The following is a 15,859-nucleotide window of genomic DNA, read 5'->3' as shown; positions in this document are numbered from 1 at the left end:
GATTCCGCCGGGGGCAAAAAAATTTTCTCCTAACGGAAAGAATTCAGACTCTGCAATCTGCTGGGCAGCAGTTGTCGACCTAGTAGTGGTCATCTCTGCGATTCTGCATGAGGGTTCTGGGTCTGACGGTGGCCTCTGTCGAGGTGGTTCCGTATGCCAAATTCCACGCCAGGGTGCTACAGAGGGAACTGCTGTCTCGTGGGGACAAGCTTCCGTCATCCCTGCATTACCTGGTTCAGTTGAGTCACCTGGTCCCTGGTGTGGTGGCTGACTTTTCCGGTGCTTCGGGCTGGAAAGGCATTTCTGCCATGTCACTGGACGGTGGTCGCGATGGATGCCAGCCTCTCCGGTTGGGGAGGGTTTTTTTTGGGGCACCCAGTCAGCCCTGTGGCGCTGGACTCAGGTGGAGTCCCACCTACCAATCGGTGTTCTGGATCAGGCTTTGCCTTGCCTGGTGGTCCCTGGATCTACAGGGCTGACCATTCAGGACCCTGTCCGACAACGCTGTGGCGTACGTCGACCATCTGGGAAGCACACGGAGTTCTGTTGCATCGACGAGGGTCGCGCACATCCTTCGGTGGGCCGAAAGGTCCGTTCCGGCTCTATCGGCCGTGTACATTCCGGGAGTATGGAATTGGCGGGCCGACTCCTGAGTCGGACTGCGCTAGACCAAGGTGTGGTGGTCTCTCCACCTGTAGGGGTTTTCAGTGTCTGTGCCGAAAGTGGGGCACTCCATGCGTGGACCTTCTAGCGTCCCGCCTCAACCGGAAGGTGCCATGTTTTTTGGCCAGGTCAAGGGACCCATGGGCAGACGCGTCAGGCGCGTTGGTGGCTCCTTGGGGTCACTGTCGCCTACTTTAAACCTTCCCTCCTCGGTAGCTTCTTCCTCGACTGCTGCGCAGAGTGGAAGCCGAGGGAATTCTATCAATCCTGATTGCCCCAGATTGGCCGCGTCGCTCATGGTACGCGGACCTGGTGCGTCTGATGACAGACACCCCCTAGCTTCTTCCCCTGGGGGTTGATCTTCTGTTACAGGGTCCGATCATCCACCCTGTTTTTTACAGCCACTGGCTTAGCGGCGTGGCTGTTGAGAGCCTGGGGCTGTGGGCCCGCGGCCTATTGGGCTTAGTGGTCTCTACCGTGCTGCCTGCACGGAAGTCTACCTCACGTAGGTTTTACATCATACGTGGAAGGCCTGCATCTCTGTGTGTGAGGAGATGAAGTGGCACCCTCGGACATACGTGGTGTCCAGGATTCTGCTGTTTTTTACAGCAGGGAGTGGATCAGGCTCTCGCCTTAAGTACGGTTAGGAGTCAGTTTTCTGCTCTGGCTGTTACTTTCGATGAGCCTTGGCGTCGCACTCCTTGGTGCGTACGTCTGGTCTGGGGGTCTGGCATGTGGCCCCTCCACTACCCCCATGGGACTTGAATTTAGTCCTTTCGGTTCTTCTGGATGCTCCCTTTGTGGACATTCGGGAGGTTTTTTTGTTGACTGTCACAAAAGGGGAGCAGGTTTAGCTCAGCGCTAGAGTACCTGCCCTTCATGCATTTGACTCTGGGTGCTAGCCCAGGAAGGTCTGCGTCGTCACGTGGCCATGGCTCAGAGTGGGCATTTCCACTGTGATTTTTTTCTGGTAGCAATTACCTCGATCAGACGAGTGTTTGTCTGTTCTGGCGGCCTTGTCTTGCAAGGCTCCCTACTTGGTCATCCATAAGGATGAGGTGGTGCTGCGACCGCAGCCGTCTTTTCTCCCCAGGGTCGTTTCGGCTTTTCACGTTGATGAGGACATTGTTCTTCCATCCTTATGTCCTTGGCCGAAATGCAGGGAGGCGGCCACTTTACATCCTCTGGATGTGATTCGGGCCCTACGAGTGTACTTATCTGCGACGATTCCGTTCCGGAAGTCGGACTCACTGTTCGCGTCGCTGGCTGGTCCTACAAGGGGGCCTGGTAGTCTCGTCAGCCACCCCTTTTTCGGGGTGGATCCGACGAATTGTGCTTCAGACCTATGCCCTGAAGGGGCTGGCGCCTCCCTTTTGGGTTACGGCGCATTCGACCAGGGCGATCGGAGCCTCTTGGGTTTTCTGGCATCAGGCCTCTGTGTTACAGGGGTATATGGCAGCGACCTGGTCGTCGATCCACACTTTCAAGGTCTTACGAGGTGGATGTGTGTGCATCTTCTGATGCCTCCTTCGGCCGCAGATGTTACAGGCGGCGTTTTATGGTAGGAGTTTCTCCGTTGAGCAACTCCCTGTTTTGCTGTGTTATTTCCCACCCCTCAAATTTTTTGACACTGCTTTGGGACGTCCCTAATGTCAAAGAATGCTGTGTCCGTCTATGAACGAAAGAGAAAATAGGATTTTTGTACTCACCGTAAAATCCATTTCTCTGAGTTCATAGACGGACACAGCACCCACCCCTCCTTTGTTTGTACTGCTTGTTACGAACTGAGGCTGTTAGAGCAGGGTGTGGGTTATACCGGGGGGGGCCACGCCCCCTGGGAGGAGCTGCACTGAGGTTTGTGTTTGTTAACACTTTAAGTGCTTTTTTTCTGCCTAAACTCTCCTAGTGAAAGCGGATATAACCCTAATGTCAAAGAATGCTGTGTCCGTCTATGAACTCAGAGAAATGGATTTTACGGTGAGTACAAAAATCCTATTATTTACAAAGCTTGAATATCTACTTTACTGTATGAACTTAGACAGCCTCTGCTCCTTTAAACATCTGCTACTCCTTTAGTAAATTTAACCCCGTACTATCTCTATTTCTAAGGGTTGGGTATATGGGCTACATTGAGGTTAAGAATCGGTAAGTGATTTATCATGCCTAATAATAAATAAATAAATATGTGTTGGTGGGTTTTAAAACATGGATACATAATGTATGTGGTAAAAGTTGATATTGCTAAAAAGATAATATGCCTGACAACATTTCTGGCATGATAAAATGTATACAAGCCAATTTTCTGAATCTGAAATGTATACATCTCCTTTGTTACATAAGAGCAGCCAGGAGCTCTGAAGGAATGATTTTACTCAGTTAATAAATCCTCATGGAGCTTTATTTCTGTTTTTTTTTTCCTGAAAAACTGTTGGTTTTCTAAGTTTTAACCTTGTTCTATCTCTTTTAGGAAAAAATAATTGGCAACTTAAGGTTTACTCTTTCAGAATTGGAGGCCACTGTTGAGTAAGACATTCTATTTCCTATTATTACTAGAGTTTTATATCATTTTTCTTTTTTTTAAGTTTTGAAACAGGTGGGAATATAATCATTATAGTACTTTTGTCATTTTTGAAGCATGTGAGGAAAAATATTTGAGAAGCATGCCAATCGATAAAGACAGAACCTGTAAAGTATGCCTTTTGTTGGTGCCATGTCACTTAAAAAAAAAAGGAACAGATTCCCACTTCTGCACGATTGGATGGAGGAATCCTCCCCGCTGCACTATTGTTTTCTCACTGTGGGAACTCCTCCGCTGTCAGAATACACTAATCAATGCTGCAGTTCATTGACTGAAGCACTGATCGAAGGAAACATTTTCAACATTCCCATTTGAGGGGTGGATCTGTAGATCAACTTCTCTCTAGCAGGAACAACCATAAATGGATAGATAGTAAGCCAATCCCCACTGAACTGGTTAAATTTCGATCCATTTATGGCTAGCTTAAAGCTCATGAGGCTATTTTGGTCAGTGTCCTGTTTTAAAGTGGTTGTAAACCCATTTTTGTAACTTTATGCTACAGGTAAGCCTATATTGAGGCTTACCTGTAGCTACCCTGGATATCTCCTTAACCTGCACGGTTTAGGAGATATTCCCCTGTCTGCAAGTGCCGAAGTGATCGGCACTGAAGCAATGGCACGTTGTGCTGTTACTTCAGTTAGATGTGCCGTTACCGGCGGCTCGCTTGACGTCATCGCGGCTTCGGCCAATCACAGCACCGGAGCTGCGATACCTGGAAGTAACGCCAGAAGAGATGTCCGCGGCCGGAGGGGGGGTTCGAGAATGGCTGCGGGGACTTCGATCCAAGGTAAGTAATACATAATGAGCCGTATGCCTTTTTTTATCTTGCAGTGTGTTTTTTTTTGTTTTTTTTAAGGGTTTACAACCACTTTAAGAAACCCACCATAAGCAAGGAGGCCATACACAATTTATGCAGATATTATTAAACTGAAGACTGAGAACTGTACCGGCAAACCAGTTTTCTGTTGAAGTTTGTAAGACACCAATTGAAAAGATGGAAAATTGTTTGGTGCCTATAAATCATGTCTTGCTCAGCCTTGCTTCTATTTTTCAAGATGATAAATTAACCAGCGTGTACTAGTTTACTTTATTACACTTCCCCATGTAGGTCTTGCTATATGCTGTAAAATCACTATCAGACTAATCGGGCCTGGTTGCATTTTACTTGAAAAATGTAATATTTGGACTACTTTCACACTAAGGCGGTGCCAGTGTTGGCGGTAAAGAGCTGCTCGTTTTAGCGCTGCTTTACCGCTGTTATAGCGGCGCCGCTTTTTGGGCGGTCGCAGGGAGCTTTTAACACCCAAGAAGGGGTTAAAAGCACCCGTGATGCATAGCTTCCGACGCACTTTTCAGGCGCTTCGGAAGCGGTGCCCATTCATTCCATTGCACAGGGGCGCACCGCCCAAAAAATGCTGCTTGCAGGACTTTTTTCCCATCCTGCAAACATGCTCCGCCCCAGTGTGAAATCACTCTGGCTTTCTCCCTGAGGTGGCTTGAGAGCGCCTGAAAACTGCCTATTCTTAGCGCAAAAACACCTGAAAACTGCCTCGGTGTGAAAGGGGTCATGGAGCTTTGCGGCTTCAAATGTTTTTGTAAAAAGTGATTTGTGAACTTGTTTCAAACTGTATGTTTACATGTGAATTATCCTTTGATTGTTAGCCAGTTGAAAGATTCGTTTGGTAACAAAGATCGGGAATTATTAAGCCTCCGCCGCCAGCTTGATTCCATTAGTGCAGATCTTACAGAAAATGTAAGATCGAGAGAAATTTCACTGAAGGAGAATAGAAGATTGCAGGATGACCTTTCTACCATGACCAGAGAGAATCAGGTACCTGAAGTTTAAAGGTTTATTCCCAGTTATGACAGCAGTGCCACCAACCCTACTTCATTTTGTCTTTGGAAGCACAAAGCCTTTTTACTTATACTACGTACCTATTAATATACCGGTATGCAACATAGTGTCAATTATAACTGTAGAGAGGTTATGTTGCCCAATTGTAGCTAGCTTACATTACAAATTACAGAATTTATTTTGCATTTTTTTTTTATTGGGCTTCAGTGCGACAAATTCTCTTCCCCAGCAACAGGCTTACTTTAAAGACCTCAGCTTTTTGTGTGTCTGTCTCCAGCGGTCTGACATGCCCCATACACAGTCACAACCACAGTTCTCCAGTTAGGAACATTCATGCTCCCTTTTTTTTTTTCTGTTTGTTTTTTTTTTTAACTGTTCTTGCAAAACTTGTTATTGCACCAGAAACGTACACTAGTTTTGCTATGCCATTGTACCATTTAAAAAAAGAGTCTACTGATTAATTTTCTTATTTCTCTAGACAGTGTCTTTGGAGTTAGAAAATGCAATGCATGAAAAAGAAGAACTAAAGTTAAGAGTTCATGGCTATATCTCAGAGGTTGCCAGAATCGAAACATTAATGGCAGCCAAGGTCAGTACATTCGTCTTTATTTCTCTGATTACCTACATTGTTGTAGATATACAGCAGTGGCATATTTTGACATCCTCATCTTAATTAATATAGCCCTCAACATTTATGACTAGAGTAGACATCCAAGGACATGGATACCATATTATACAGGGGACAGATGATATGGTGGTGTGCAAACCACATAGATGCTCTGCTGTTGTCCTCAAATTTGCATTTTCTGTCCATCTCAAATGAGAGATTATATATATATATATATATATATATATATATATATATATATATATATATATATATATATATATATATATATATATATATATATATATAAAAATTATTAAAAATATACACATCTTACCCAGGTTTTTGGTTTCTGTTTCGGGTATTCAGTGACTGTAGTTGGCCAGGCTGCTCCTCTGCTTAAGGCAGTAATAAACTCAAAAACAAAAATTTGAGATTACTGCTACTTAGAAAAATAATCAGTATTGACTTTATTTTTTAGGAACAAGAGAATCGAGAGCTTCTAGATCAGTTCAGAATGATGCACAGTCAGGCTGAAGAATGGGAGATGAAGGCACAAAACGCTGTAGGCGAGAATAGCTCTGTAAAATTGGAGTTGATGTCTGTTGATACAGATAGAAGACATTTGCGAGAAAGAATGGAAGACCTGGAGAACGAAGTCCGAGAGGCAAGACGCATAGAAAATCCAGAAATTCCATTTCTTCTGGTTTTCTATTTTCTAAAAGATAACTAATGTTTTGGTTTCTTCTTTTGCAGCACATGAATGCTCACCAGGCTTATGAAGTTCAGATATCATCCATGACTAAAACGGTATCCAAATTAGAGGAGCAACTTCGACATGAACTAGATGAAAAGGCTTTGATCTTGTCTGATTTGGCATCAGTCAGAGAGCTGTGTGTAAAGCTGGACTCTAGCAAAGAGCAATTCTCCAGGCAGCTAACTGCTCGAAACATGGACTATGAAAGAGTAAGTATTCTCGCACAGAATTATTTTAAGCCTGCTGAATGTTTGCAACTTGCCTACAATATGCAGCATGATATATTTTCATATTGGAATGCTTTCAGTGCCAGAAAAAAAATGTACTTTGCACTTTTATCAAGTATTTGAGTAGCTTGGCTATAGAGCCATTGGTTTGGTTGGATTCTGTATAAAACAGTTGGCCAGTATCCTTTTTACCTATGTGATTTTCCTTAAACGGGACCTGACAAATTTTGCTCTGAATCTAGGAACCTGCTAAAGTTAGGAGCCTGATTACACTTGTACGTGTGTGTATATGGGGGGTGGGCTCAAAATATATATATTTTTGGGAGGGGGTTTTATGTGCTTGGGTGTAACTTAATTTTTTTACTTAACTTTTTTTCTTTCATCACATAGGGGAATGTGGTGATTTTTTTGGTAACAGGTTCTCTTTAATGAGACATGCAGGGTCTAAAAGACTCTGCATGTGTCCCCTATGTTCCACTGAATATAATGCAGTGCAGATCACACTGCATTATATTCCTTCCCGGCCATGTTGGCCGGGGAAACTGTAAACGGGGAACTTGGAAGTGACGACATATTCGCTTCCGGGTTGAGGAACAAGATGGGGAGGAGTGCGGACCTTCTACCCCTCTAGCCTGGGGCACCTGCTATGCCGATCCCAGGCCCGCTAATGGGCAAGCACACTGCGTGTGTGAAAGCAATCGGGCATCAGTGGCGCCGTCCGGATGCTTCCCCCTGACAAGTTAGCCCTGCTGCTTGCCCACAGCAGAGCTAAATGTAGAAAAAACTACCTGCCTGGCATTGGGCAATACAAATTGTGCATTCCTGCAACAGTAAACGGGCTGACAAAAGCCCAGGCGCCAGGATGCTGTTTTCTAGTCACCATGACAACCCGGTGTCTGGGATTTGTCAAGCCCTATACTAAAGTACACTTTTTTTATACACGTTATTTTAACTATCAAATGGATACAATCTCAAGATATGAATACAGACGCAACTCTTTTACAGTGCTTAGTGTGTGTGCTTTTCTAGCTGTGCAATGCTATAGTCTTCTATTTGTATTTTATATGTGGTGGTTGTTTGTTCCTCTCCAGTTAATGGATGAATTGGAGGATGTGAAATCAGAAACAGATCTTCTTAAGAAGCAATTGTCTAGTGAGAGGCTCACTATTAAGAACTTGGAGACCTTGTTGGCCACTAATAGAGAGAGGGAGTTTCAGAGTCATCTTACCACCCATGAGAAGGACTCTGAGATTCAACTGCTGAAAGACAAATTTACCCTTTCTGAGAGTAAACTGTAAGTATAATATTTCCTTTTCAAAAGCCTTTGCCAAAATGTTAAGTTTAAAATGTAAAATAGTTTGCTTTCTGCTAAATAGTAGCAATATGTGTTATTTATTTAAACAAATCATTATGTTTACATGTAAAGGTGATTTTTGCTTATTTGTTCAGGCTCTTCTTTTTTTTCCCAGTTTGCCATTTTCTAGAACTGGTATGCTTACTCTTTGTAATCCAAGTCAGAGTCGGCCAACTCACTCTAAACGATTAATTTCTTAAAGTGGGTGTAAACCCAATTCATGAAATTTGAGCTGGGCACATACATCTGCAGTATTTTGTTGTCTCTCTTCAATGAGCCAAGTCCCATAGCTCTCTCCTGAACCCTTCCTCTGTTATCAGCCTGATAACTCCTGACAAATTCTGACACTTAAGATAAAAGCAGCATGACATTTCTGTCAGGGGCGGTTGCTAAAATAGATTAGCAGGGAGCAGGCCCTATTACAAAACACCTCTGAGAGTCTCTGCTTATGAGGAGAGGGGGTGTGTGCCTTTCCTCCAATCAGCAATTTTAGCTATTTTGGCTGTATGCCCAGACATCACACTCTGTTTTAACCAGGAGGGGAAAATTTCCTAACTCGATCTGAACCTTCTAAACAGTATGTAAACGTGAAGACAGCAGATATACATGTAAAACCGATGTAGGGAGATTTGGTTCATCTCTGTATATCATCTGAGGCTGTTCGCTTCACTGGGTGTATGTGGGGTTTACATCTACTTTAAGTGTCTGGTTTTGTGAAATCAATAATTGTTAAGAGAGTAATTGCACTAAACCAGCGATGGCCCCTTCACACTAACATACGCTGATGCACTATTTTAGCATGTGTGTTGGTGTCTGTTATGCGGGACGGTGTGATGTGGTGTTTCAGTACATCACACGGTTTGCCACCTGATGTGCTATGGAAAATGCAGCATGTCTACAATTTTCTACACCACACATAACACGAACGTTGCAGTGTGAACAGGGCACATGAAGGACAATTTTTTTTTTTTTTGTATATTTTGTGAACAATAATAAAAACTCTGTGTTTACTGAAAATAAAGTATTCTTTAGAATTTAAGTCCTTAGGAACGATCTTAACTCCACACAGTACAGTATATGTATACTAGGGTTGTCCCGGTACCGATACTAGTATCGGGACCGATACCGAGCATTTGCCCGAGTAAATGCTCCGATGCTTCACCCGATACCTGGACAGTCAGGGTGATCAGTGCGGTGGGGGAGTTACAAGCACCGATCACCACTGACTGTCCTTGTATCCTCCTCCATTCCCCCTCCGTGCTGCCAACTTTTTCCATGCTGCCGCCGTGTCCCCCCCTCCACGCTGCCGCCATCGTGCCCCCCTCCGTGCTGCCGTCATGCCCCCCTTCGTGCTGCCGCCGTGTCCCCCCTCCGTGCTGCCGCCGTCGTGCCCCCCTCCGTGCTGCCGCCGTCATGCCCCCCTTCGTGCTGCTGCTGCCGCCGTGTCCCCCCTCCGTGCTGCCGCCGTCATGCCCCCCTTCGTGCTGCTGCTGCCGCCGTGTCCCCCCTCCGTGCTGCCGCCGTCATGCCCCCCTTCGTGCTGCTGCTGCCGCCGTGCCCCCCTCGATCTGTCAGGATGGAGATTGGCGGTAGGAGCCGGCCCCTACCTTTTCCGAATGTACAGGGTCAGTGATCACTGACTCTGTACATTCACATAACTGAAACATTGTAACCTCCTGTGATTATGATGTTTCAGTTTATGAATGAAGAGAAGCCGCTGGCTTCTCTCCTTTCATTTTCAGCGCAGCTGAGTCTGTACAGAAAGGAACTGGGGAATTTGTGTCCCTAGTCCCTTTCCCTGTCTCAGAGGGGAGATGTCAGAGGTCTGTTAAGACCCCTGGTATCTCACTAAAGACTCCCCCCCCCCCCCCCCCAACAGGGCTGATTAAAAACAAAACAAAAAGGAACTGCAATAAACTGAATTGTAAAAGTAAATAAAAAAAAACTACTGACACATGTGCCACTGTCACGTAAGATTTAAAAAAAGTATCAGTAATCGGTATCGGTGAGTACTTGATAAAAAGTATCGGTACTTGTACTCTGTCCTAAAAAAAGTGGTATCGGGACAACCCTAATGTATACCAATACAACACATACAGTTATTGGGTTGTTTTAATTGTCAGATTAATTTTATTGGAATCTGTGTAGCCTAAATTTGTCCGGGGAATTTAGTATGAAAGCTAACTTGATGCCACTCGATGGAGACCCTTATTTTACATAGATATAGATATTTTTGTCTTTTAAAACTCCTGATTAAAAGATAATTTACAGATTCAGGTTTCTATGTGGTCAATCACTAAACTCCTGCATGTTGGTTGATGTGTTAATTCTGTGTTTATTCCTCAGAGTTTAGATCGTTTTGAAGCAACAAACGACTTGCTTACATTTTCGCACATACAAGTATCCAAGCATAGAAAAGATTGTATTCTAGGCTGAAGAATTCTAATTTTATATGTATTTGAATAGCTTTATGTTAATGCATACATCTGATGAATCAAAGTGATCATTTGGGATTTTTGTATTGTTTGACAAATTGGTATAAGCTGGAGTTTCACTTTAATATTTGCAAATTATTGATTAGAATTCAATTACAGGCATACCCCAATTTTAAGTACACAATGGGGTTTATTTACTATCCCAGGAGAGTGCAAAATCGGGCTCACTTCTGCATAGAAACCAATGAGCTTCCAGGTTTTATTACCAGGCTTAATTGAACAAGCTGGGGTTAGAAGCTCATTGGTTTCTATGCAGAAGTGATCCTGATTTTGCATTTTCCAGCAATAGTAAATACACCCCATTGTGTACTTAAAAGTGGGGTATGCCTGTACAGTAAAACCTTGGATCAAGAGTGTGTTTTGCAAGACTAGAAACCTTCTTTTTTTTTTTTTTTTTGACTTGATGAACAAGTAGCGTTCTGTCACAACTGGGTATAAAAGAGAAGTGCCTCTAAGTGTAGCAATATGATTACTGTAAGTCTATGTTCATGAGTGCTTTGGATTACAAGCATGTTTCCGGAACTAATTATGCTCGCAATTCAAGGTTTTACTGTACCTCTTGTGATGGTGAGAAAAGCTGAATGTAAAAGGCTATCTGTGTTGGCAGCACCTAAACTTTCTGGATTTTGTGTTTTATGATTTAAGCTTAACTTTTTTTGAACAGTCTTTTTTTTTTTTTTTTTCTGGTTAATAGCACCTCCCAGTCTCGAGAAGTGGCTATGCTTCGAAATAAACTTACACAACTGCAGTCTGACTATGATGTTGCAAGACGACAACTCACCACAGAAAAGTTTGAAAGGTAAGCCTGTAATAATGGTTAGAAAATACGCCCTGGTGTATAAAGGGAGTCCTATCAGTCCTGTATGTTGCTAAAAAAACAAATGGATAAAACTGCTTTCTTTCTACTACAGGGAGCGAGCGGTTCAGGAATTGCGCAGACATGGGCTTTCCACATCATCAGTGCGTACATCTTCACCACTAACATCCACAATGAAATCACTTTCTCTATCTCCAGAACGCTCCATCTTAAGATCTGTAGAACGAGCTGATAAAACACCTGAAAAGTACGTTTAACCTTGAAGTCACGTTACTTTACTTTTTTCTTTTCTTTTCTTTTTTTTTTTTTTTTTAACTAAAGGTACAGTCCTTAAAAAGGTAGGCCTTGAAAAATATAAAGGCAGTTTTTATCCATCTTGGTTGATAAATTGAGAATCCGTTTTCACCTACCTAATCGGTAATAAAGGAAGGCAAGAAAAAGTAACACAACACACGCCTTCTAATAATGGGGAGGTGCTTTCTAAAATCTAGCTCACGCAGAGCCCTTAAAAGAGATGTACGGGATTAAAAAAAAATAAAATAAACATTCATACTTGTATGTAAATGCAGCATTTGTGTTGTCGTTGGCTTCCCCCCCTGCGGATACTCCAAGGACCGAGTGATGAAAGTCTGATGATCGATTAGTTCTCTGTCTTCAGTTAGCAGAGAACTGTCATCGCCGTCTCTCTGATCTGCCCCTCCAGTGCTCACTGGAGCACTTGGCTGTGAAGGGACAGGAGCGGCTGAGCCAGCTGCATGTCGGGCATCTGTGCAAATCTCAACATTATTGTAGGATCTGTACTCTGTAGGATCCCTACAGAGCCTGGACCGGCCCTGTGATGTCAGCCGACAAGGAGCTTTAGCTGTATCTGGGTCACAGAAGTTCAGAACTAAGTGCACTCCTGTAACCCACTGGAGAAGTATGACCGCAAAAGTTTTGCCCACACTTCTTTGAGAAATCTAGAGTGAAGTTTATGATCATGGCAGTCTTCTGTAAAATAAATGTAATTGTACTTTTAATGAACTAAATTAAACCAATTTGCTGGATGCCTTATCCCCACCCTGACCTTGCTGTATATGTTGAAAGGCTCTTATCCAGAGAAGTTCTGGGCCCTCCAGCTCATGGTTGTAGGGCCATCGCATGCATTAGCGGTTTATAAATTTAGCCAAATGCTAGCTGGGGAAAACGTTTTTTGTTATACTATAATTCTTAGCAGAGTAGGGAAGCCTTTTTCAGTCCCTGGAGATTGGCTGATTTATTGAAAACACCTTAATGGTTTAAAGTGCCCGTGGCATGGTCTCACCCCTGACCTAAAGAATTTATCAGGATGTTGACATATATGAACATATGCAACCTTTGCCTAATAATAGGATAGTCCCTTTAACACTTTTACCTAACTAATGTTTTATATCAGATTTCACAAAGGCAATGATTTCTTATTCTAACAAGGTGAGCTAAATTGCTTTATTGCTTTTTTTCTAGACCTTTTCCATGACCTTTCCCCTGGATCTATGGAGAATAGAATTTTGTTACCTAATTAGTCTAAAGTTTTGCAAGGACCTACCTAAGTGGATGTACATTGGTAAAATTCGTTTTTTTTTTTCAAGCCCACCCTCAAATTATATATTCGGTATGAGAGTGTACAATAGAATTGTAACTTTGAGGGCAACCTTAAAGGATAAGTTCACCTTCGGGAACATGTTCCACCTGTTTTTAGGGTGAAACATGTAACATGTTCCTGCAGCGGCTCGGCAATCCGAGTTCTTTGTGCGACAGCAGTACAGGTAGAAGTTCCCCATACCAGCTGTCACTTTTTGAAAAATGTGAATGAATCAACTACAAATACAACATCCTTTGTAGTTCTCAATTAACTACCACGGCACTGTTGAGTACTCTGGTAGCTCGTTGATTCTTCCGGTCATTGTAAAACTGCCCGCCCGTAAGATGCATGAGCAGACAGCTTACGCTGACTATATGCAGGAGACCTGCATGGCACCAGCGATCTGCTGATTGCTGGTGAAATGTTTTCCAGGCTCCTAAAAGAAATTGTAAATGCACATTTTTTTTTTTTAACCTACAAAATTTTTTCCATTTATAATTTTTTTTTAAAGGTGGACTTATCCTTTAAAACTGACTATACATTTAGAGAAATACTAAATGTATAAGCCATTACACAAAAAAATTAATTGAGCCGCTGGAATTGTAAAGATGAATCCCAAAGTTTACAAAAGCTGAAAGAAATAACCCTGTTTTCTTTTCTTTTAGAAGTGTGAGCTTTAAGGAATGACAGATGTGAAAACTAAAACCACAGAAGGACCAGCAACATCACTGTTTGCACAATGTATTTTGTAAAATGGATGTAAACGGTATTGCCTGAAAGCAATCTATCATTTCTTTCTGTAATTAGATTGCATTGCCATGTTTCAGTGCACTCCAGACATATACTATAAATACCTCATCTCCACGCACTTAAGCATAATTTCTGTCCTGTAGCAGAATATTATGAAGAGCTTACTGGAGTATCGGTAAATAAAACGTTTCATGGGATTTATATGTGGTGCTACAAATAGTCTGGAATACAGAAAACATTCTATTCCGTCCACAGAACCATCACGTGTAAAGTCTCTGTAATAAACAGAAGTCATACAACAGAATGTTATTTCAGTGTTTACAGTAACAGAATTTTTGGGTTTAAAATCTGCACTATACATGTGTGTCTCTGTAACTTCTATTTTTCTTTTACCTTGTGTGAGATGGAATAAGGCGTGTCTTTATTGCACTGGGTAACAGAATGCTTTTAGCATGAAACCAACTGGCCAGTTCTCCTGAAATTTTCATATTACAAGGAGCAGCCGTGAAGGCATCAATTTAAAGCTCAACTCCAGGATTTTAGCAAATGTCCTATTCCCCTCTACTGGTCTAAAATAAAAATGAAACCTAGCCAAATGCCCATTTTACTTACTTACTTTACTAAGCCACAGTCGCCTGATGATCCGTTTTTTCTTCTGTTTGCTTTCTGGGGTTCTTCTTCGGGTGTCTACATCACTGCCTGCTTGATGTGGAAACCTCCTATTGGTGAACGTTTCACTACCAGTGGCCGGGTCCTCATTTGTAGGCTCCAGAGGCAGGAGAACTCGTGGGGGGACCAGTGCCCAAGAAGAGCAAGAACAAAAAGGCTAGTTCCCCCGGGGCAGGCTTTTGGCTTTGTTTATACAGGATTTATATAGCAACTGGATATATATGACCGACTGATTTATTGCCATGCAGAATGGCTTTAGAAAGAAGTGTTTAAAATCAAGTCTGAGGAGTTGATTCAATTATTAAAGGATGACACAATTCAATTATTAATGGATAAGTCCATCCTAATACTAAAATCCCTGCATCTACAGACACCCACAATCGAATACTTGCCTATCTAGCCCTGTAAAGAAGAAATCCGTATATATATACCGTATTTATCTTCATATAGCGCGCACCGGCGTATAGCGCGCACCTCCAACCTAGAAAGGTAATTCCTGGAAAAAAAAGAAAATACTTAGTTTGAATGCCCCTCGTTGGTCTCCGGTCCGGCGTCCGTGGTGGTGTCCTCCCCGCTTCTCCCGCACTGTTTTTGAGCCGATCCCTGCTTCCCGCGCTGTGTTTGAACGCCGCCGCCGACATATACCGAGCACAGTACACTCGGCCACGCTCGGCTCCTCTTGCATAAAGGCTAGATGGCGGCACAGGGCGTGACCGCGAGCGGAGCTGAGCCTGGCTGAGTGTAATGCGCTCGGTATATGGCAGCGGCGGGTATCGCGCACCCACGATTTCCCCTGATTTTAAGGGGAAAAAAGTGTGCGGTATACGCCGATAAATACGGTACCTTTTTTAAAGCCGATCCGATCTGGTCTCCAGCGATGGCAGCTCTGCATAGACTTGCTATGGAGCTTCCGTTGTTGGATGTGTCCTCTGCACCCGCCTTCACAGCGAAGCTGTGGCTGACAGCATCTACTGATTTTTGCTTTACAGTGCTAAATAGGTTAGTGTAAGATTGTGGATGTCAGTAGATGTAGGGTTTTTAATGTAAGATTGGACTTCTATCTTTTACATTTTGTATTTATTTTTCCTGGAGTTGGACTTTAAATAGTATTTCTTTACCACCTTGTTCTAAAATAACAACAAAGTTTTCGTTGCACTCTTGCCAGATGTAATTTTGAAATGTGGGAACTGTAGCTACATAATATGCTCTCGCTTTACAGTTCCCTCATGGCAATAGGCAAAGTATTTCCTACTCTGTATGGTGGATGCTTCATGGTCATAGGGGTAGATTGTTTTAATACTCTGATAGCTTTATTTTGCCTCCTTTAAGACCACAATCGGGGATGCCATGCATACACAAATGGATATTTTTGGAAGAGTGCCTACTTGAATTAAATTGCTGAAATAATTGTCACATCAACAGGTGACATCTAAAGTGTAACATCTCATTTTTGGGCTGCTATTGTTACAACTAAAGTCTGTGTTTTA

The 15,859-nt window shown here is 42.9% G+C and overlaps 1 protein-coding gene across 2 annotated transcripts in view; it reads left to right on the top strand.

Moving 5' to 3' along the window:
• The window catches only part of CEP135 (centrosomal protein 135), a 69,605-nt gene extending 54,819 nt beyond the window's left edge, over nt 1-14,786 (top strand). Inside the window, exons 18-26 of one of the 2 annotated variants that reach the window (XM_040334704.1) lie at nt 3,131-3,186; nt 4,904-5,072; nt 5,575-5,685; nt 6,185-6,370; nt 6,460-6,669; nt 7,779-7,981; nt 11,231-11,335; nt 11,448-11,600; nt 13,619-14,786. In XM_040334704.1, coding sequence (XP_040190638.1) covers nt 3,131-3,186; nt 4,904-5,072; nt 5,575-5,685; nt 6,185-6,370; nt 6,460-6,669; nt 7,779-7,981; nt 11,231-11,335; nt 11,448-11,600; nt 13,619-13,640 — 1,215 coding nt within the window. In that variant the 3' untranslated portion in view covers nt 13,641-14,786. The other variant, XM_040334707.1, reaches the window with a different exon arrangement.
• Nucleotides 14,787-15,859: the final 1,073 nt, after the last annotated feature.

This window comes from Rana temporaria, chromosome 1 (assembly GCF_905171775.1).
Source record: "Rana temporaria chromosome 1, aRanTem1.1, whole genome shotgun sequence".
Classification (NCBI taxonomy): Eukaryota; Metazoa; Chordata; class Amphibia; order Anura; family Ranidae; genus Rana; species Rana temporaria.
The sequence above is the reverse complement of the archived record's forward strand: the minus strand, read 5'-3'. Positions and strand labels throughout refer to the sequence as shown.